The sequence below is a fragment of the Elephas maximus genome, chromosome 19, assembly GCF_024166365.1.
Source record: "Elephas maximus indicus isolate mEleMax1 chromosome 19, mEleMax1 primary haplotype, whole genome shotgun sequence".
NCBI classification, from domain to species: domain Eukaryota; kingdom Metazoa; phylum Chordata; class Mammalia; order Proboscidea; family Elephantidae; genus Elephas; species Elephas maximus.
This window is the reverse complement of record NC_064837.1, coordinates 65,497,801-65,520,916: the sequence shown is the minus strand read 5'-3', so window position 1 is coordinate 65,520,916 and position 23,116 is coordinate 65,497,801. Positions and strand designations below refer to the sequence as shown.

Sequence of the window (23,116 nt, the reverse complement as noted above, 5' to 3'; positions counted from 1 at the left end):
CGGCCAGTGCTGGCGGGACGGGGGCGGGGCCTGAGGGTTGTATTAAACCTGCCGCCGGCGGTGGGCGGTGGCGAAGGTTCCTACCGAGGTCGCCGCCTGTGGGCTGTGGAGGAGCTCTGCGCCCCTCGGCTCTGACTCTCAGCGTCTCTTCGTGCTGGCCCACCTCGCTCGTCGGCGCCATGACCACCACCACAACCTTCAAGGGCGTCGACCCCAACAGCAGGAACAGCTCCCGGTGAGTCCATCGGGCCACGCCCGAGCCGCTCCCGGCTGAGGGGACAAGAGGGTCGCTTCCCGCAGGGGCCGCGCGGGTTCCGGGCGGCCGGTCGTTGGCGGTAACGTGCCCGGCGCGCCGCCCTCTTGCCCGGTGCGCGGAGGGGACTCGGCCGTCAGCGCCGCCTTTGTGTCGCCCGGAGAGCCGGGCGCGCCGGCCCCGCCCCGGCCCCCGCTTCTCTTCCATTCATTCCTGCCCTGGAGTGAGCGCTGGGCAGGGGCCCCTGGCTGCAGGGTGGGTGTTCGTGATCCGAGCGTGCGGAGCGAGCGGTTCGCCTTCTCCCCTCTGGAGAGGCTGACTCGAGCCCGGGGCGGTGGTCGTGCCCCCTCCCCCCTCGGTGCCCGGGAGCCTCGGAGGCGCCTCGGCCAGGCCCCATTGTCCCACCCCCGGGCCACGCGCTCCTGCCTCTGGCCGGGGGGCATGCGGCTGACAACGCGCTCGGGCGCTGGGGCGCTGCGATCGGATCCTGACCGGATCGATAGGGGCCGGCGGGCTCGTACCCCCGCCGCTCTCCCTACCCACTTCGGCCTGCCCGGCAGGTGGCATTTGGGGTCGGGCGGGGTTGGTCACCGCGACCCCCGCCGGTTCTGGACCCAACCGTCCGGCCCCCTTCGAAGTTCCTCCCCTCTCCTAACAAAGGAAAGACCCCCTTCTCTTTGCCCTCGCGCGCCCACCCCCGAACGGGAGAGGGAGTGAACCAGGGCCAGGGGGTTTTCTGCGCTCAAGCCTTCGGACCTCGGGCTCTGCATCGCACCTTTTTGCTTCCCCCGTTGACGTTTGCTAATCTCTGGCCCCAGTTCCTTTGCTGGAGGAGGTTTCCTGGTCTGGGGCGGGGCCGGAGACATCCATTGTCTCTTCCGTAGCGTCTCCACCTGGGAAGCTAGGGCCCTTCTTGCCATTCGTCCCACTGTGTTTTGGGGAGAGGGCACTGGGCACGGTGTTTGGACTGAGACCCTTACCCAAGCCCTTGTCTGAGTTGTGGGGAGGCTCTGGTTTCTGTGGAAGGGGTCCACATTGTCTCGGCTAATGGCATATCGTTCTTGAAAGCGGGTTACTGGCATCTCTGGGACCCTGCTCAAGGCTTCAAGGAAGCTTAGATTCCGCTTTTTCTGGACACCTATTTGCCACACTGATCACGACCTGCAGGCTTGTGTGACCAGCCTTGGGGTCCTGGGCAAGTGGCACAAAGGGAGCCATTTTGTGGGGCTAAGAAAGACTGAAACAGCAGTGTCTCACAGGGGTTAGAGAACTTGGGAACAAAAGGAAACCTCAACAGATGAGCCTTAGGAGAAGGCAGGAGAGATGGTGTTCCTTTTCAATTCATTTCTTTCAGTTTTACAGTGTAGAACCGGGTGGATACAATTAAGAAAAATCTAAAGTACGCAGTGGTTTGTGGGAGGATGGGGAAGTTGAGTAGTAGAAACCTAGCAGAATACCAGTCACTGCCTCTTCTGTTGTCTTCCTTCCGAGGAGAGAATTTTCTGCAGAGGACACCGGAACAAACTGAGCCTTGGTTATTCATTTCGCGCTGTGAGATCAGCTTTCTGCCGGTCACACTTCAGTTGTTGGCATGACGACATGTAATCTGGATTTTATCCTTTGGGGTTGAGTTCAGTTGAGGGCTTCCATCAACAATTGCAGCAACCAGGTCAAATGCATCCTCGAGCCAGTTTTCTTGATGACGGACATTTGACATGTGAGACAAATGATCTTGGCTTCTGCAAAACGAGTGTTTTCATTTGCCGTTTGTCATCAGTTTGGTCTCCAATAGTGTGATCTCGGGGTTGTAGCATTGTCCTTTTATTTACTTCCCACCTTTTCTTCTATAATCTCACCGGATTCTCCTAAACATCTCTTCTCCAGTGCCGTTCTCCTGGCTCTGTAAGCACGTTTTAAATTTGGGCTGAGAGGGAATGAGTTGCAAAAATGATATGGGAACTCTGGATTTAAAGAGAGAAGGACAATCGAGAAATCTTTTTTAAAAATTGCTATCCATAGTACAGGGACATTTTTGTTGAGCCTTAAATATGTAATTTAGATTTAGTTATTATGTGTGCAGTCCAGAAAGTATAGTAGGATCTTAAAGAATAAGATTGAAATAATTTCTGTCTTATGATCCAAATCCTTTGTTTGGGGATGTCTCGCTGTTACAAATGGTCTCTACAGCACTGACGTCATCGTATAGGTATTACCTACTGTTGCAGGAGGAACGCAGACCTTTAAAAAGTTGCCCTCGTCAGAGGTTTGACTTTCTTTTAAGCTGGTGTTTGGGTATTAGTGTCTTCGCTCTTTTTTTTTTTTTTTTCTTTTAAGGCCAAAAATATTTTGCAGCTGGTTAGGGCTCTGAAGATTTTCAGCTGGCCAAGATAAATCACAGAGTTTTCACTATGAACAATGAAGAAAATAATTCTAATCTTCAGGGAGTGAAGCAAGTTAAATTTGATTATTTCAAATATCTTTGCTGATTTGAGGGTACAAATGATTAAAAAAAAAAAAAACTAGTTGCTTCCAGCTTTATCAGGAGAGAAAACCTCATAAGAATTTAGTAGCCTCCAGTTGTGATTCAAGCAAACCTAGAAAATGCATGCCAGAGCACATTTATCTTAATTAAGGTAATGAATTTAGTCTAAGTGGGTATTTACTATCTGAGACCTTAATAAAACTGTGGGTTGGGTTTTAAGTGTTTTACATGTTACAAAGGAATGCAATAAGGTCTTCCCTCCTTGGGGAAATATGAATTGTTATTTACTGTGAATTGAAAATTGAATTTTACTATGGGCAGACACTAATATTAGATTCAGGGGAGGAGCCTAGAGGGGCTATACAAGAAATATAAGACACGCTTCCTGTACCAGGGCTTTGATATTCAAATATACTAAATCGGAACCTACCTTTTAACAAGATCCCTACGTGATTCTTATGTATAACTTCCTGGTAACTTGTTAGAAATGGGGATTCTCACCAGGGGTTGGAACCTGAATGAACCCAGTTTGAAGCCCTGTCCTGTACTCAAGGAACTTACAGTCTAAGGGTAGAAAACAAGAAAACTATAATAAAAACCCAACTATATAGGATTGTAGTTCAAAGAGAAAAATGACATTGTATGGTTCCTCCATTTAACATTCCTAATTTTTTTTTTTTTTTTTTTTTGGTGTTTTGAAATGTATATACCATTTGGAACGATTGGGCTGCCTCGACTTTTTTTTTTTTTAATGATTTTTATTGTGCTTTAAGTGAAAGTTTACAGATCAAGTCAGTCTCTCACACAAAAACCCCTATACACCTTGCTACACACTCCCAATTACTCTCCCCCTAATGAGACAGCCTGCTTTCTCCCTCCACTCTCTCTTTTTGTGTCCTTTTCACCAGCTTCTAACCCCCTCCACCCTCTCATCTCCCCTCCAGGCAGGAGATGCCAACATAGTCTCAAGTGTCCATCTGATCCAAGAAGCTCACTCCTCACCAGCGTCCCTCTCCAACCCATTGTCCAGTCCAATCCATGCCTGAAGAGTTGGCTTCAGGAATGGTTCCTGTCCTGGGGCAACAGAAGGTCTGGGGGCCATGACCACTGGGGTCCTTCCAGTCTCAGTCAGACCATTGAGTCTGGTCTTATGAGAATTTGGGGTCTGCTCTCCTGCTCCCTCAGGGGTTCTCTGTTGTGTTCCCTGTCAGGGCAGTCATCGGTTATAGCTGGACACCATCTAGTTCTTCTGAAACATTCCTAATTTGAGCACTTGTACTGAGGATTTGGGGTTTGATCCCATCTCTGTCAGTTTAATGTTGGGCGTTGTGCTTGGAGCTTCTCAGGGCCTGACTTCTCTCCTAAAGATAAGGCTGTGAAGCTAGACAGCAGGGCTCCGCAAACCTACTGCCCATGGGCCAAACCTAGTCTGTGCTGATTTTTGTAGGGCCCATGAGCTACAAATGATTTTTACATTTATAAATGGTTGAAAAAAAAATCAAAAGAATATTTCATGACACGTGAAAATTATATGAATTCAAATTTCAGTGTCCATAAATAAGGTTTTATTGGAACACAGCCACAGTCACTTTTTTTTCATATTGTGTATGGCTGCCTTTGCGCTACGACAGAGGTAAATAGGTGTGACAGAAACCATATGACCCGCAAAACGTTAAATATTTACTATCTGGCCCTTACAGAAAATGTTTGTGACTCCTGATGAGAGGATTGCTAACATCCCTTTCTGCTCTGGTAGTTTGTTAGATCATTCAGGGTTCCTTTTTATGGAGAAGGTTGAGCTTGAGCAAGAAGTTTAAGGGATGGGCTGGATTTTGAAGAGTCACTGAAAGAAGAGTAAGGAGTGCTCTAAAAACAAAAACAAACCCGCTGCTGTTGAATCAATTCCTGTAGGTCAGAGTAGAACTACCCCATAGGGTTTCCAAGGAGCAGCTGGTGGATTTGAACTGCCAACCTTTTGGTTAGTAGTTATAACTCTTAACCACTTTGCCACTACAGCTCCAAGGAGGCCTCTAGGGAGGAGGATGTACTTGAGTAAAGACCCAGAGGTGAGGATAAACAAGACCTGTTCATGCAACAGTGAAGAAAGTGGCCTGACCAGATGGGCGGAGAAGATGGAAAGGATTAGATAAGTCTGAGGGGCAGCCATATTGCTAGTCGGCAAAGTTAGATTTCCTTGGGTTCCTGTTTAGGTTTAACCTTGCCTTGCATTTGCTGGTAGAGAGACAAGACCAGGAAAGTACAGGTCCGGGCAGAGGTCCCACATAGTGCAGAAAAGGGGCAGTGTGGGAGTTCTGGGTCCCTAGGGTACCTAGAGTATGAGGCCGGGCTATCAGCCTCCACCACCCAGGGAGCTGGGATTTCTGCCTGGAGACCCAAAGTGGACCCAGGTGTCCACAGACAGAGGGTCATATATAATAGACAGTAAGAAAAGTAGATATTGTCAAAAGAAAAAGGGAAGCCTGAATCCAGAAGCAGTCTTTAGAATACTTTCAGATTAATTGCTATAAAATATGTGAAGTATAAAAAAGACATTAAAATTCCCTGAAATCCCATCTGTGAGAGGGTGCCACTGGTAACATCGTGGTGAACATATTTCAGACATCTGTGTCTAGTTACAATCGTCATGATAGTCTTGTTCCAGGTATTGTTCTTCTCAGCACAATATTTATGATTTAATCTTTATAATAAAAGTTTTATGAGGCAACTACTGTCATCCCCGTTTTATAGAAGAGGCTTAGGGAGGTTAAGCAACTTAATCAGGATCACACAGCTAGGTAAGTGTATGTCTATGCACATAATTTTATATAACATAGGTCATTGGACTCATGTTTGCTGTCCAGCCTTTTGGTTTTGATTCACTATGTTTTGGGCAACTTTTCACAGCCATTAATGAAGATAAATCTCACCCCACTGAATGTAGCTTTCTATTCTATGAACATATTTTGGTAAGCAATCCCTAACTAATGGATACTTAGGGTATTTCCAGTTTTTTACAGATTAACATCTTTATAGGAGTATCCTCGTGTATACCTGATAATGTATGTAGAATAAATTTCTGGAGATAGAAATGCTGGTTCTGATAAAATGCAAACCTAAATATTTGGTATATATTATATCAAATGCCCTCTAGAAAGTTGGTGCAAATTTATACTCTCACACTTTCACTAATCCTGGAAATTGCTGGCAGTTTTTTCATTTTGGCCAATCTAGTAAACTAAAAATATATCCCTTTGTTTTAAATTGCATTTACTTTCCAGTAAGGTTGAGTTTTTAATGTTCAGAGACCATCTGTATTTTTTAAATTGCCTGTTAGTACCTTTTGTTCATTTTTCCCTTGCGATTCTTTTGTTTTTAAGAGCTTTCTATGTACTGGTGAGTGGCATTATCCTTTGTCAAATGTTACAGGTGTTTCTGCCCAGTTGAATCTGTCTTTTCATGGTTTCTGGCATTCCTTCTTGGGCTTAGAAAGTCCTGTTCTTCAAGATTAGGGCAGTGTCCATACTTATTTTCTTCTAGTGCTTTTGCTTTAGTTTTTATTTAAAATATTTGGCCTAACTGGAACTTATTTTGGTAAACAATGCGAGGTAGGGATATATATATTGGCTTGTTTAATCACAATGGTAGCCAGTTGGCCCAACAATGTCCCCTAGTGATCAGTCCTTTTGAGGGAGAACTCTCTATCTTGACAGAATGATAAGGAGAAACTGAGAAGCCTACCATTATAGTGCAAGTGGTTAACAGATTTCTCTCAGTAAGTGATAAAGCATAGTAAAAAGTCAGAAGATTTAAACAACTCGGTTAACACCCATGATCTAGTGGACCCATATAACACTGGGGAATTCACGTTCTTTTCAACCACACCTAGAACATTTACAAAATTGACCACATTTTGGGTCACAAAGCAATTCTCATCAAATTTCAAGGGATCCATGCCACACAGACTTTGTTGTCTGTACACGTTGTAATTAAAAATTAGAAATCAGTGACCAGCAAGACCGTCTGTTTGGAAATGTAAAAGTACTCTTCTAAGTAATATATGGGCCAAAGAAGAAAATAATGGAAATGAGAAAATACTTAGAATGGAACAATAATGAAAATGCTGATATCAAAACTCAAGGAATGCTTCTCGAGGGGTACTTTGAAGGAAATTTATACCTCAGATGTTGAGTTTTCAGCCTTTCTTTTCTAATATAATGAGATGAGTTTACAAACGAACAAGTTCATTTGGAAACGTGGATGAAATGGATACATTTCTAGAAAAGTGTTTCTTAAACTGATTTAAGAAGAAATAGAAAACCAGACTACTCCTATAACCAATAAAGGAATTGAATCAGTAGTTTGACAGCTTTCCCACAAGACAGTCTCAATTTTCTATGTTTTCAGTGGTGGCAATGAAGAGTTCCCAGGGAAGGGACAAATTGGTCAACTTGTGTTGGATAAACAGCTGTAGATGGTGTCAGAGGACCATGGGTATAGGACCTGCTACAGAATCTTACACTTAATTTCTCATGTTGACTTTCTCCCTGTGGCTAGTCACTGACGTGTATTAGTGAGGAGAGTGAGGTGCAAGTGTTTAAACAGGCCTTAGCGGTGATGTTGAGAGAAAAGAGATTCTTTTTTTTATTATCAGCTCTCCTTGGGCTTCTGAATTAGTCAAGTTAACTTTTATATGTGTGTCCCCCTTTTTTGATTTAGTTGAAAATAAAAATGGGGATGCATTTTAAATACATAATGAGACATGCTTCTGAACTTCTGTTCAAATATATTCAGCTGTGTCCAGTCGAGTGGAGAGGGTCTATTAGGTCCTTGGCCATTTCCGTCAAAGGAGACACAAACAGGCTGTGCCATGTAACAGCTTTCCACCTTTTGGTACCGCCTGGTGTGACGACCGCACCACCAAGGTTGTATAGCAACATTTGGCGTGTTAACATCCAGCACTGAGTCTATACTATGAAGGGATTCATGCCTTTTCCCCATTAGGAAATGTTTATGTGATGCGTATGTGGTGGATGTGTGATGGTGGATAGACGAGGGAAATAAAATGAAAAGCGTTTGAAAATATTGATGTTGAGAAATGTGTTGGTACGGTCTGCAGTGCATGTTTTGCCATTATTTCTAGGGTTTTGCGGCCTCCAGGCGGTGGATCCAATTTTTCATTAGGCTTCGATGAACCAGCAGAACAACCTGTGAGGAAGAACAAAATGGCCTCTAATATCTTTGGGACATCTGAAGAAAATCCCCCTTCTTGGGCCAAGTCTGCAGGTATTGCTTACGTCTGTAATCACTGTTCAAAGAGATGGACCCAGTTTAAGCCACCTCATCTGGTTTTGTACTACCTTAATCATAATAAAATGAACAACAGTTTTAAGTTTATCGTAAGAGGAAAGACTGGTGCTAAGAAATGGAAAACATTGAAGAGCCTGTGTGATGGATCCAAGTAAGGGTTCAAGTCAAATTTATTTAGTCCCTTTATAGGATTTTTAATAGATCCCTGGGTGGCACTGCTTGTGGTCCACTACTAACCTAAAAGTTGGCGGCTCGAACGCACCCAACAGTGCTGTAGAAGGAAGGCCTGGCGATCTGCTTCTACAAAGATTAAACCAAAACCCAGTGCCGTTGAGTCGATTCCGACTCATAGCGACCCTATAGAACAGAGTAGAACTGCCCCGTAGAGTTTCTAAGGAGCGCCTGGCGGATTCAAACTGCCAGCCCTTTGGTTAGCAGCTGTAGCACTTAACCACTACGCCACCGGGGTTTCCTCTACAAAGATTAATGCAACAAAAAACGAATCTGTTGCTGTTGAGTAGATTCCGACTGATAGCGAACCTATAGGAAGAGTAGGCCTGCCCCATAGGGTTTCCAAGGAGCAGCTGGTATATTCAAACTGCCAGCCTTTTGGTTTAGCAGCTGAGCTTTTAACCACTGCGCCACCAGGGCTCCCTGCAAAGATCACAGCCAAGAAAACCCGATGGAACAGTTTTACTCTGTAACACGTGGGATCACCATGAGTTGGAATCGACTCGATGACAGTGGGTTTGGTTTTTATGTATATATAATTTTTGAGCCAGCAGTTTACCCTCCCTAACCTTTTCATTTTGTAATGACATCAACACATAATGCCAGTTACTAAAGTGTTTTGCTCTCGGTCTATTCTATTTCTCATAAAGTGTATTTTGGTTTTTAGGTGCCAAGTCTAGCGGTGGTAGGGAAGATTCTGAGTCATCTTGGCCCCAGAGAAGGAACTCTTCTGAGGCAAACTCCGGAGACTTTCTAGATTTGAAGGTCAGTGTGACATAACAGGGGGAAAAAGAAAGGCTATGCAATGAAGATGTTTTAGAAAGTAAATTTCCCCTGTTTTACTCAGTCTTAATTCTGCCACTGGAATTTTATGTAGAAGTGTTTCGGAAAGAGACCATATTGGTGGTGGGAGATTGACAGATAAAGAAAAGAAAGTCTGAAGAGTGAATGAACATGACCTTGACCTGTTCAAATGTCCCTTTTCCTCATAAGGGTTAGTCTTATCTGGTTCACACGCCCTTCCTGTGTATCCCACAGATGGTAGCATTTCTGGGTTCAAGGACTGTCACTGTTGCAAGTGCTGCCCAGGGCTTTGAGATGAGCACTAGGAGACCACAGCACTGGCGTTAGCATCCGGGGTGTCTGTGTGAGTGCTGTTGAGAAGCCCCGGGGGTGTGTCTGGGGTAGCGAGTCCTCCTGACTAGGGGCCTCAGAGCCCCCACGGCAGCAACAGTCTGAGTGGGGGACAGAGGTGTAAGGGGGCCTTCTGCAACAGCTCCATGAGAAGGAAGCAGAGAAATGGAAGGCTAGATCTACCGGTTTCCCATTCTGAGAAAAGACCCTCTAAACTGCTAATCGGTATCAGGTGTTTTGGTGTTCGGGTGTGTTACTGACACTGGGGCCAATAGTCACACAGACATTTTGTGTAGCAGGTCCCAAGTTGAATAAAGGTTACTTTTATAGAGGTGATCTGACCCTGTACTTGACTGTAGCAAAATGAAATCCCATCCCCCAAAACTGTTGCCCTAAGGAGTTCTTTAAACCTTAATCCAAAAAATATGCCCTGAAATATTCTTAAAACAAACAATAGTTTACCTTAACTAGAAAAGAATGTCTGCCTTGAGCATTGTGCTCTTTTAGGATCTATCTATAATGGGATCAAACTGACAACAGGTGGGAACAGGGAGTAGCTAAGCTTAGATAGGGCAGCGAGCTTATGTTAGTGAGGAGCAGCTCAGAAAGGAGGGTGAGAATGGTTGTACTACTCAAAAATGTCACCAAAGTCACTGAATTGTACATGTAGAAACTTGATGAATATTTTTGCTGTGTCTGTTCTCAACAACAAAAAATCAGTAAATTATATATTTAAAAAAATGGCATTCCACATCTGGCTTCAAATAGATGTTAACTGCAGTGAAGTGTGACTGCTTGTGGACTGCAGAGTTAAAATTTGAAGTAAACTTTTAAATGTTTTTCTCTTCCAGGGAGAAGGTGATGTTCATGGTGAGTACTTGAGAAGACTGAATTTCTGGCTCTGCCAGAGGATTTAGAACAGCTCAGAATTTTGACTGGAATCGAGTTTTGGGGAGAGAGGCAGGGAAGTGAAACCTGCCTTTGCTGCCCTGAGTGCTAGCGTCGTCTGGGTGGTGAGGAAAGAAAAATGAAACTAGAAAGTGGGTAAACATGGCCACGCTCTGTATCCTCCAGCCCAGAGACCAGTGCTAGAAACTACTGGGAGAGAGATGGTAATGAATTTCAATTCCCCTCGTGGGCAGTTAAGGAAAAAGATGGGAGGATCTTTTAAAAATATATGGAAGTTCATCAAGTTGGTTTTTGTTGGATTTGATGAGAACTTTTTCCTTAAGCAGCTCTGGCCTTTCAGGCTCAACTCACAGCGTTTAATTTTGTTTGTTTTTATACTGAGGTGCTTATTCAGCAAGACATCGGTTACCTGGTGATCTTGGAAATGACGACTTAGGGGGCAGATGCTAATTGTCAGGTAGCATCCATGTTACCACTTATATGGTGGGAATGAGCTGTAATCATTTACTTCATTATTTTAAATCTTTGAAGTGTTTCTTGGCACTTCTTTAACAAGTGCCAGAGAATTACTGAGGAGTGTAATGATGGGTTTACAGGGATTGCAGCAGCAGATGACCCTCTGCTCCCTCCAGACGGCTGCTCCCTCCTGGCCTGCCCCGCCCCAGCTCCCTCCTGGCCTGCCCCGCCCCAGCTCCCTCCTGGCCTGCCCCGCCCCAGCTCCCTCCTGGCCTGCCCCGCCCCAGCTCCCTCCTGGCCTGCCCCGCCCCAGCTCCCTCCTGGCCTGCCCCTAGCTGTTGAGTCTAGTGATGCAGGCTTTTATTATTATTATTTGTATTATTTTTTCATAAGGCCAATATAAGCTCCAAGTATGAGCAAGAGCTATATTTTCTAGTATATTTATAAAGAGCTGATTATGGAAAGAGAACTTTGATATATTTAATTTGTTTGAAATCAGGCAGAACTGCAAGTTTAGTGGTGAGTTATTCACAGATTCTTTTTAGATAATTCAGAATCACTTCTTGAGCATAAAGTTTCTACGACATGAATCAGAGAAACCCTGGTGTCGTAATGGTTAGGTGCTGCAGCTGCTAACCAAAAGGTCATCAGTTCAGATAGTTCTAGTCTGTCTTATAGGATTGCTGTGAGTAGGAATCAACTCGACAGCAACTTGTGTATCTGTGGATAAAGAGCCAGTGCTGTGAGTGGTGTAAAAAGCCAAAACCCAGTGCTTTTGAGTCGGTTCCGACTCATAGCGACCCTGTAGGACAGAGTAGAACGGCCCCATAGAGTTTCCAGGGAGCGCCTGGTGGATTCAAACTGCCAACCCTTTGGTTAACCACTACGGCACCAGGGTTTCCGATGAGTGGTGTAGCTTATTCATTTATTTAAAATTTTTAGCTGAGGAAATGAAAGGCACAATAAATAAGATTGTAGGTTTGCTTATTTATGGAAACAAGCGTTTACCTGGATACTTGTCTGTCATCAGTGACCCAGTGCCATGCAGTCAGAGTGTGGCACTCACCAGGCACCCAGGATCTTCTTAAGTTCGGTTTGTTTGGAGATTTTGTATTGGGTAGGAGAGCTCTCTGAAAGTTGCTTTACAATAAATATCATCAAGAGCAATTTTTTCACGTTGTACAGTTAGGTTTCTTTTATTTTATGGCTTTATTGAGGTGGGAGTGACGTGTAGCTTTTTCCGTCATTAACTTACACGTTATTTCGTGGAAGACCCATGCAGGTTCCTGTTCATCCTTTTTTTTTTTAATTGTGTAAATATTTATGTAACAAATCATTTCCCTTTTCAGCATTCTTCACGCGTACATTTTAGAGCTTATCCTAAAAGCTTTATGAGACTGCATTAGTTAATTTCTCAGAATGTGAATATTTTATTGTTTAAAAAAAAGAATAGCTACTGTCATCCAGATTTTTCTGAGTCCTATGACGGTAGAATTGCCCCGTAGGGTTTCCAAGGCTATAAATCCTTACAGAAGCAGACTGTCACATCTTTCTTCCCCGTAGCCGCCAGTGTGTTCGAACCACTGACCTTACGGTTAGCAGCTGAGCACTTGATCACTGTGCCACTGGGGCTCCTCATTTTATTGTTAAAAAGTATGAAATAACTATTGCACTTGGCCCCAAATGAGTCACTCATGGGCACCCTTATAAAGTTATAAAAAAGTGTCATTAGTCTCTCTGAGTAACTAAAAATCTTCCTCCCAACCTCGCTGTAGATTCTCCACCCTGAATTGTACAGTGTGGTGCAGCTTTTTTTTTTTTTTTTTTTCCCATTTTCTTTTTAATGCTCACGGTTTTTGGCACCGAAGTTTTCTCTGTTCCTTACTGTTGCTACATTAGCTCATTTGTCATTACAGAAAATGTCAAGGGCCAAGTCATTCAAGGTGGAGCTGATAGCATAAAGGTCAACCCAGCTCTGCTACTCAGATGAGGTTTAAGTAAAACAAATTTTGTTTGGATGTAAGAAAATTGCCGGGACCATTAGGGTAGATAGGCACAGGAATGGCTACAGGGAGGACTTTGGAGTTGCCACCTTGGGAAATCTTCAGGAAAGAGGGAGACAGCAGGCAGAAGTCATTTTTCTGCCTTCAGGCAGGTTAGATGGTGCTGTCTTAGTTCTCTAGTGCTGCTATAACAGAAATGCCACAAGCAGGTGGTAGCTTTAAAGAACAGAAATTTATTTTCTCATGGCTCAGGAGGCTAGAAGTCCGAATTCAGGGTGCACGCTCTAGGGGTCGCCATGAGTCAGAATCACTCCATGGCTGTAGGTTTTTTCATGCCCCCCCCCCGCCCCCCGCCATCTGCCCTGGGGGAAGGAGCCTTATCTCAGCTTCTAGCATTCTTCTAGCCATCCCTTGGGAATCTCCACGTGGCATCTTTCCCCCTTTTGTCATGGCTTCCCTGTGCCTAATCTGCTCTTTTTATATCTTAAAAGTGAGTAGTCTGATAACAGGGGGGTTGGGTTTTTTTTGTTGACACTGATAACAGCTACATTAACATAACAAAGAATCCTATTGCGAGATGAGATGGAATTACATCCACAGGATTCCAACACAAATTTTGGGGAGACACAATTCAGCCCTAACAGCCTTCCCTTTCTGATTCTTTGATCCTTTTACTGGACCATTTTTTCTATTCAGATATAGCTATTTTTTGTTCATTTACCTTATTGATGTGCCAAAGAAGAAAAAGGCCTAGAGTACAGGCAGCCCCTCGGGTTGCAAACATTTGACTCACTTAGACAACTCTTATTTGCACTTTAATATTACATAAACTTGCCCTCACTTTGAAACGACTGAACCAACACTTACTCCCAACAAATTCCTCATTGCAGTCACCTTCCCTTGCTCCACGTGCAGCTTTTAAATCCCTGAGAGGCTCGGAGCCTTGCTTGCACTGCAGTTAGGGCCGGATAAGAAGCGCTGTGTGCACTGGTCCACTTTACCGCCACATGCGGCGTGAAGACACAGGAGCCGATCTGCCCGTATGTAAAATGTGTATCAGAGTAGAAGTATTTTTGTTTAAAGCTCGATATTTTGTTACATAGATTAGATAGAAATGCTTTCTCTGTCCAATTGCTGTAAAATTTCTAAATGCCTATTCTCCATTCCAGTTCTTATCTCATTACAGGCCAGTAACAACCATCTTCCCTCGCAGGAACCGTCCTGACTAGACAATCAGGAATTCAAGTGAAGGCCTGCTTGCTGTTAGGCAGATGCAGTGGTTAAGTGCTTGACTGCCAGCAAATGGAACGCAACAGCCACTTGGTGGCCGAAAGATGTGGCAGTCAGCTTCTGTAAAGATTACGGCCTGGGAAACCCTGTGGGAAACCCTGTGGGGCAGTTCTGCCCTGCCCTATGGGGTTGCTAGGAGTCGGAATCGGTACAATGACAATGGGTTTGGGGTTTTTTTTTTGGTTTGTTTTGCTGTTTTTTAAGTCTCCATCCCAGTTGCCCTAGAGTCAGTTGTGACTCATGACCCCATGAGTGTCAGACTAGAGCTATGCTTCATAGGGTCTTCAGCGGCTGATTTTTCTGAAGTAGATTGCCAGGCCTGTCTTCTGAGGTGCTTCTATGCAGACTCAAACCTCCAACCTTTTGGTTGTTGATCGAGCACCTTAACCATTTGTACGGCCTAAGGACTCTTTAGTCTGCATATTGGGGAAGGGGAGGTGTTAATCTATTTTCAAAAAAAGGTAAGATTAGAGGGAATAAGCTTGATTTACCTAAACAGCATGTTCTGGAAATAAAACTACTGTTGTAGAGCTGTAGGATAATCTTGTGTCCCTCGGAAGCCTTCCCCGATAACTGCTGGATCCACACAGACAATGGAGGATTCAGTTAGATCTTGTGTGGGGTGAGCCCTGGTCACAGCCCAGCAGAAAGGAAAGGAATTGATAAGTTGGCTCACACTGAATTCATGGTCTGTATTCTTTTTATCTTCGTTTTTTTTTTTAATGCAAAGTTTTGTTTTTGGTTTTTGTGGATTTTTTGTACTTGCAATAAATCGAACATATTTTCCAAGGTGATGAGGGGACGCTTACAAGACATTAGTAGCCCTGGTGGTGCAGTGGGTAAGAGCTTGGCTGCTAACCAAAAGGTTGGCAGTTTGAATCCACCAGCCTTTCTTTGGAAATCCTATGGGGCAGTTCTACTCTGTACTGTAGGGTTGCTATGAGTCAGAATCGACTCAACAGCAATGGGTATAGGACTTTAGAAGGAGCCCTGGTGGCTGGTGGTTCAGTGCTTAAGTGCTCTGCTGCTAACTGAAAGGTCAGTGGTTCGAACCCACCAGGCGCTCCGCAGGAGACAGATGTGGCAGTCTGCTTTCATAAAGGTAATACCTTGGGAGCCCTGTGGGACAGTTCTACCCCGGCTTATAGGGTTGCTGTGAGTTGGAATCAAGTCGACAGTAATGGGTCTGTAGGACTTCAGTACTTAATCTTAAGGTTTGACTCAGGATTAGGAAACTCATGGGTGACCCCTGAGATTTTGTTGTTGTTTCTGATCTGAGAGTTGTTTTTTTTTTTTTCTTCAATATTTAGACCTCTTTTCTCTCGGACTTTTCAAAGTTCGACTAAATCAAAACTTGGGACAGGTGGCTTAAGGAGCATGGACTTTTAACATTTAGTTTTGAGGGACTTGAAGAAACTAAATTTTTTCAAAATTAGAATTTCTCATTGGCGTCTGGCATGAGCTCACGTGATATAAATGTCTATGAAACAGAAATGGACGGGAAAGCTGGGCGCAGCTCGCTGCAGTGGTTATCTCCAGGGACAGGAAGAGGAGGACCCACTAGGATGGACCTGGAGTCAGAGCTGTGGCTTATCTGTAATGTTCTAATTTAAATGTTTACATCTTCATACATGTGTGTAATACAGAAAAACAAGTCCGGGGAACAAACAGGCCAGAATATTCACTGGCTCCTGCCGAGCCAACTCACGGCGCCCCCGCGTGTCAGAGTGGAACTGTGCTCCACAGGGTTTCCCACGGCTGATGTTTCAGAGATCGCCAGGGCTTTCGTCCGAGGTGCCTCTGAGTAGGCTTTCAATTGACAACCAAATTTGTTGCACCCTCCTCCCCAGGGATTCCATTAATTCCAGGTAGTATGTACATGCTTGGCTACAGTTTTCTTTATTCCTTTAGGTATATTTCAAACCATCCTCAAAAAAAGAAATCTTAGACTCCTAACCTTAACTGGAAGTAGTTACGCATTTTACTTTTGTTTTCTGTTATCCTAGAAGCCGTGGACACAGACCTGCCAGCCAGCCTGGGACAGAGCGAGGAGAAGCCTATGCCTACTGCCCCTGTGCCCAGCCCGGTGGCGCCGGCGCCCGTGCCGTCCAGAAGAAACCCACCTGGCGGCAAGTCCAGCCTAGTCCTGGGTTAACTCCACTGTCTGAACTCCGTCCTCCTGTTTGTTTGTTCTCTCCATGCTTGTGAACTGCACAACTTGAGCCTGACTGTACATCTTTTTGGATTTGTTTCATTAAAAAAGAAGCACTTTATGTACTGCTGTCTTTTTTATTTATTTTATTTTATTTTTCCTTTTTAAAGAAGAGGTTCGTCGCTCTGTTCTGACGTCCTGGGTCTGTTGGCCATGGCATGACGGTTTTCTAGAAGTAGATCTGAGGGAAAGCTTTGTGACACTTAGTACTGTGTTTCTAAGCACAGATAATTTAGTTCCAAATGTGTTAGAGGATCTTTTGTACTGAGGTTTTTTAAACCCTTTTCTTGTCAGCTTTACTTGGGTTTCCCAAGCCTTGACTGGGCAGACCAGGGAACAGTCCACAGGCACCGTTCCTCCCCGGCCCCTGACACACCAAGCGCTCTTGACACAGAACCTTCCCCTTGGTGTTGCCCTAACTTAGCAGTGTCTTTTGCTAGAAAGCATATCCTATTCTACTGTGCCATACCGAACCTTCGAGGCCTGAGCCTCAGGCCTTGCTACTTGCAAAGCAAAGAAACTGCCTTTTATTTTTTAATTTTAAGAAACAAGCCAGCTCTTAGCACGACTGGCTGGCGAGCAAAGCCTGCTGCTGCCATACAGAGGAAGGCTTAGGACGCACAGATTGACGGGACCCAAGCAGGGTAAAGCAAGCAGGGGAGTGAGTCACATGAAGCGGGTCTTCTTGAGGGACGGGTGCCAAGGGGAAGCATTTGTTCTTATAACTTGATGCTGTGTGCATGATGCGGTGCTTGACCGTGACCTGAAAGTCTCATCTTGAAAATGTGTGTTGTACTTCACAATCCTGGACTGTCGCTTCAAGTAAACAATATACACATTTTGAAACATTGTGTCCTGTGTCTTCATTTCCAGATTGCCTCAAGTCTTTTCTCCTGCCTGTTGAGTTGCCTTTTTCTTTGTTACTATAAACCATGCTGCCCCTGATTTGAGGAGTCATTGAAAGTTAAAACCGATTGTTGAAGGCCCAGGGAGAAATGGGTTTCTCCCTAGAGAAAATTCTGTAATGAAAGTGTGTTTAAACTCCTGAGTTCAAAGTACCAACGTTACAATTCACTGTTGAGATCTGTAGTAATAAAACACAGGAATAATATAGATAATTGATAGCTGAAGATAATCATTAGCCAGTATGTTTTAGACTCCTCTACCGTTTACCCTCTGTGCTGGGTCGTAGTATTTACAATTTCCAGGCCTCTCCACGGCTCTGAGGTGCTTTGCTGTGGTGGGTGGTCAAATTGGAGAGCGAAGGAAGGAGGACCAAAAGGTCAGAAGTTCGAATCCACCAGCTGCTCCATGGAAGCTCTATGTGGCAATTCTACCCTGTACTAGAGGGTTGCTATGAGTTGGGATCAACTCGAAGGCAATGGGTTTGTTTTTTTAAGAGGAGTTAGAAAATTAACAAAAAGCTCCTTGGGTTATAGACAGACGCAGATCAGCATGCTATATTAGATGTCCAAATCAGGCGTTGAGACCTGCTTTTTAGATCTAGCTGCGCTGCTCAGCAGCTGTGTTCCTTTGGCTTTTTGGTTTGCTCCTCAATTTCCTAACAAAGCTCTGAACTAGGTCATCACCACGGTACCTCCCAGGATTGAGATGACTTCACATACAGTGTGTAATCAGTGACTTCACTGGAGCTGGTAGGCATATCTTTGAGAAGGAAAAGGGGAGTTCCAGGTTGTGAGGGTTTTGAGTTCTTCCCTTACTTACTGTGTGAAGCGTTTGTAGAGAATCAATAGTCTTGCAGGAGGCTCCCAATATTACTTAAACAAAGACTAGCCCTGTAAGTACTAACAAACACTGGTTTCACCGGCCTCAGTCTCTACTGTGAATCTTCAGAGCTAGGCAACCTGTACCCTCCTCAGCCCGTTAGTAGTGGTGAGGCTTCTAGTCGTGGTTTGTGCCACGACTTAAAATGTTTGATTTGATTTTTATAGTCTATGGAGACAAACGCCTAATAAAAGCCAAAGGTGTTTTGAAGGATGGACAGTTCAGCAGTCATCTTGGTTCTTTCAGATTTTAGGGATTCCATGTAACATGTTTAAGTTACCCTGGTGCTGCAGCGATTAGCACTTGGCTGCTAACTGAAAGGAGGACACTTCAAGCCCACCAGCCGCTCCGCGGGAGAAAGATGTGGCAGTCAGCTTCCATAAAAATTATAGTCCTGGAAACCCTGTGGGCAGTTCTGCTCTGTCCTGTAGGGTCACCATGAGTCGGAATCAACTGGACTACAACTGGCTTATGTAACATGTTTGCTGAGGGATATTCAACTTTCTGGTTAGAAAGCTTAAAAAAAGTGAGACAATGATCTTAAAATGGTGCTGATGGTGACTGTTTTCTAAGACGCCACAAGCGCAGCAGACACAGCATTTCCTTGCCAGTTTGGGCTTTTTGCTTGGTTTGTGTGACTGATGCCTTAGTGAAGGAGGAAAAAGAGCCAGTCAGAGACTCAGTATTTATTGCTCCTGCCGATTCTACCTCTTAAGCATTTTGAAATTAGATGGCCTTACGATGAGATGCCAGGGTCCCCCTATGATGAGTTTCATGGGTATTAGGAAGTTTTGCGGTGATGTGATGCAGAACACAGCAAGATCTGAGTTTATAATTTGCAGGGAAATAGATTTAGGTATAGTCAGGAAATTGAGTGAAATCTACAAAGAGGGAGGTCAACAAAATTCAGTAACATCCAGTATTTCCCGGGGGGATATAATGGCTGATTACTGGTCAGAGGTTTTAGTTCCATGAAAGGAGGGCGGTCCCCATTACCTGGGCTTGATGGAAAGTTTGTCTTCCAGGTAGAAGTGGGTGTTTAAAATAGATGCTTCCAAGTTGCAGGCCAGCTCTGGGTTAGGAACTGGTCTCTTCGGAGCCTGACTGATTTGGCTCATACCCTGAACAGATTCATTCACTTCAAACATTTAGCAGGAACACTTGGAAGGGCAGTGTAGCAGGGCTGGGGGTTTGGGGACCATGGTTTCAGGGGACATCAAGGTCAACGGGCATAATAAAAACTATTAAGAAAACATTCAGCATCCCATTTTGGAGAGTGGCACCTGGGGTCTTAAACGCTAGCAAGCAGCCATCTTAGATGCAACAATTGGTCTCGACCTACATGGAGCAAAGGAGAATGAAGAGCACCAAAGACCCAAGGTAATTATGAGCCCAAGAGACAGAAAGAGCCACATAAACCAGAGACTACATCAGCCTGAGACCAAAAGAACTAGATGGTGCCCAGCTACAACCGATGACTGCCCTGACAGGGAACACAACAGAGAATCCCTGAAGGAGCAGGAGAGGAGTGGGATGCAGACCCCAGATTCTGATAAAAAGACCAGACTTGGTCTGACTGAGACTAGAGGGACCCCAGAGGTCTTGGTCCCCAGACCTTCTGTTAGCCCAGGACAGGAACCATTCCCGAAGCCAACTCTTCAGACACGGATTGGACTGGACTATAAGACAGAAAATGATACTGGTGAGGAGTGGGCTTCTTGGATCAAGTAGACACATGAGACTGTGTTGGCATCTCCTGTCTGGAGGGGAGATGTGCAGGCTGAGGGGGACAGAAGCTGGCTGGAGACTATGTGTGCAGCTCCTGTTTGGAGGGGAGATGCGAAGGCCGAGGGGGACAGAAGCTGGCTGAAGAGACACAGAAACACAGGGTGGAGAGAAGAAATGTACTGTCTCATTAGGGGGAGAGCAACTAGGGGTATATAACGCGTATATAAGGTTTTGTATGAGAGACTGACTTAATTTGTAAACTTTCACTTGAAGCACAATAAAATTTTTTTTTTTTTAAAGTCACAAATGCTTTTTTAAGCTAAAAAAAAAAAAAAAAATTAGCGGGTCCCCCGATAAGGAGCAGTTTGTTGCTGCTGATGGCTTCAAGCCCTGGTCTGGGGTCTCGCCCTGAAAAAGCAGGGAAGGGAGAACCACAGGCCCCCAGGACTCGAGGGTATGCAGTCCAGGGCAGACTGGGGCCCCACAGGCTTCAGTAGCCCTGACTGGTTATTGAACTCCCTAGGTGGCACAAAATGTTTGTGCTCTACTACTAACCTCAAGATTGGGGATTGGAAACCACCCAGGCACCGCAAAAGAAAGGCCTGGAGATCTGTTTCCGTTAAGATTTAAAAAAAAAAAAAACATTGCTGTGGAGTCGACGCCACTCATAGTGACCCGGAATAGGACAGAATAAAACTGCCCCATCGGGCTTCCTGGGCTATAAATTTTACTGAAGCAGACCAGCTGGTGGGTTCCCACCGCTGCCCTTTCTTTAGCAGCTGAGCGCTTAACCACTGCATCACGAGGGCTTCTGTTAAAATTACCCAAACCCAGTGCCCTCGAGTTGATTTCGACTCATAGCGACCCTATAGGACAGAGTAGAACTGCCCCATAGAGTTTCCGAGGAGCCCCTGGCGGATTCAAACTCCCGACCCTTTGCTTAGCAGTCGTAGCCCCGAACCACTACGCCACCGAGGGTATAGCTCTGCGGTAGAGCGCATGCTTAGCGTGCACGAGGTCCGGGCTTCGATGCTCAGTACTTCTGCTAAAATTACAGCTCAGAAAACCCTAAGGAACAATTCTACTCTTTAACACTTGGGGTCGCCATGAATCTGAATCTACTTGACCGTAACAGGTTTTGTTTGTTTTTTTCACTTCAACCGCTTGCCTCCTGGTGTTTTGAATCACCCCTGTGTCGGGCGCTGGAAGGCCCACCCCCGTAACATTTCGGGGAGCGGGGTGCATTTGCAGTGAGGTGGGGGGAGGCGGACGTGACCAGTCTGGGAAGCTGAGAATCGGAAACCCGATCCTCTAGGGCCCCCGCCCTCGGGTTCAGACTCGGCGGCCGGGTTCCGGCGCGCGTATGCAAATGAGCCTGGCCCTATGCAAATGAGCCGGCTGGCCCCTCCCGCGGCGGCTGCGGAAGCGGCGGCCGCGCCCCCGCCGGTCTCGGCGCAGCCGCCCTTCCCGCCGGCCGTGCCCGCCCAGCTCCCCGGCTCCGGCCGCGCCCGTGGTCGCGCGGCAGCTCTTCGGGCGGCGATGGCGGCGCGGCGCGCGCGGGCCGTGCGGGTGCTGGTGGACATGGACGGCGTGCTGGCCGACTTCGAGGGCGGCCTCCTGCGGGGCTTCCGCCGCCGCTTCCCGGCCGAGCCGCACGTGCCGCTGGAGGAGCGCCGCGGCTTCCTGGCCCGCGAGCAGTACCGCGCCCTGCGGCCCGACCTGGCGGTAGGAATGAATGAGTGGGGCGCTGCGCGGGCGGGGAGCTCCGATCCCACAGCCCCGCGGCGCCCCCGGGAGCCCGGACCCCGGGACCCCGCGGCCACCCTGGGAGGGGAGCTCGGACCCCATGGCCCCAACAAGAACCCCCGGAACCCACGACCCCACAGCGCCCCTGGGAGGGCAGTCTGGATCCCACTACCCCACGTCGCCCCCGAAGAGGGGAGTCCAGGTCCCAGGCCAGTAAACCGCCCCCCTTGGAGCCGTCTCTGCTCCATGTACGGAGACACCCCCTTTCTGTTTGAGATGAAGGGTACTCTAACCTCACCGTTCACAGCCCCCCTCTCCGCAACACACACACAGTTTGGGAGAGCGCCCCCCACCACTAAGCAGAATCCTCTGGTACTCTGATTTGGGCCTGAGGGCCCTCCAGAATCCTTGTGAGACTCCAGCTGAGCCGGATCAGCTGGAGGCAGACGGAGGGTTGTCTTCCAGGACAAAGTGGCCAGTGTGTATGAAGCCCCAGGCTTTTTCCTGGACTTGGAGCCAATCCCTGGGGCCCTGGAAGCCATGCGGGAGATGAACGACATGGAGGAGTAAGAGAGGGTGGGGAGGCAAGGGAGTGACATGGGGCGACGCGGGGGCCCCCTCCATCTAACAGCACCCTCTCCTGCAGCACCGAAGTCTTCATCTGTACCAGCCCCCTGATTAAGTACGAGCACTGTGTGAGGGAGAAGGTGCGGCGCTGTGTCCCTCGGCACTTCATGGGCAAACAGCCAGGGGGGAGGGGACCAGCCTCTCAGGCTGCAGCTCCCACTCGCTAGCCACGTTCTGCCTGCTCACTGGCCCTGGATCCAGGGCCCACCAGGCCCCACTGACAGTCTGTGCTTCCTGTAGTACCGGTGGGTGGAGAAGCACCTGGGGCCCCAGTTTGTGGAGCGCATTATCCTGACGAGGGACAAGACGGTGGTCATGGGGAACCTGCTCATTGATGACAAGGACACCATTCAAGGTAGGACCCATTTCCCTGGCAACCTCCTTGCAGGCATCTGGATTAGGGAGAGGGAGTAACGATAAGTAGGTTCCATGCTCACCACTTTTCTCCTGTGTTCTGCCCCAGGCCAGGAGGAGACCCCAAGCTGGGAGCACATCTTGTTTACCTGCTGCCACAACCAGCACCTGGCCCTGCCCCCCACGAGACGACGGCTGCTCTCCTGGAGTGACAACTGGCGGGAGATCATAGACAGCAAGCGGGGTGCCTCACTGTAAGACTGTGAGGGCCTGGGGCTCCTCCAGGAATAAGCCGAGGGACCTCGGCAGTGGACAGTGGCTGAGGGAAGGGAAGGCAGGCCAGGGGGGATCCGAGCAAGGTCAAGTGACTGGGCACGGAGGGGCCGGGAGATATGGGGACCACTGCTCTCATCAGCCAGGCACTTGGACTTGGCACCTCCTGAGATGGTGCACTGGGGCAGGGTCGACATGGGAGCACCCTGGTGAAGGTGGTCAGGAACCTTTTAATAAAAAACTTTGGCTCTCTGGTTTCTAAGCGCCCTTTACTTGGGACAGTAAAAGTACAGCGGGTAGGAGGGGCACTGGAGTAGGGCTGATGA

The 23,116-nt window shown here is 46.7% G+C and overlaps 2 protein-coding genes across 3 annotated transcripts; both read left to right on the top strand.

The window, feature by feature from the left end:
- Positions 1 to 52: 52 nt before the first annotated feature.
- JPT1 (Jupiter microtubule associated homolog 1) lies at positions 53 to 16,338 on the top strand. Of its 2 annotated transcripts, none has more exons than XM_049860614.1 (5): positions 53 to 235; positions 7,876 to 8,018; positions 8,941 to 9,038; positions 10,259 to 10,277; positions 16,075 to 16,338. In XM_049860614.1, exons 1-5 carry the CDS (start codon positions 180 to 182, stop codon positions 16,218 to 16,220), a joined length of 462 nt encoding a protein of 153 aa, XP_049716571.1. In that variant the 5' UTR covers positions 53 to 179; the 3' UTR covers positions 16,221 to 16,338. The 2 variants fall into 2 exon arrangements, with proteins under 2 accessions (XP_049716571.1, XP_049716570.1); XM_049860613.1 differs by having other exon boundaries at positions 16,072 to 16,338.
- Positions 16,339 to 21,272: 4,934 nt separating this feature from the next.
- Positions 21,273 to 23,081, top strand: NT5C (5', 3'-nucleotidase, cytosolic). The gene is made up of 5 exons (XM_049860084.1): positions 21,273 to 21,515; positions 22,002 to 22,102; positions 22,183 to 22,243; positions 22,404 to 22,518; positions 22,627 to 23,081. Exons 1-5 carry the CDS (start codon positions 21,330 to 21,332, stop codon positions 22,773 to 22,775), a joined length of 612 nt encoding a protein of 203 aa, XP_049716041.1. The 5' UTR covers positions 21,273 to 21,329; the 3' UTR covers positions 22,776 to 23,081.
- The last annotated feature ends 35 nt before the right edge of the window (positions 23,082 to 23,116 follow it).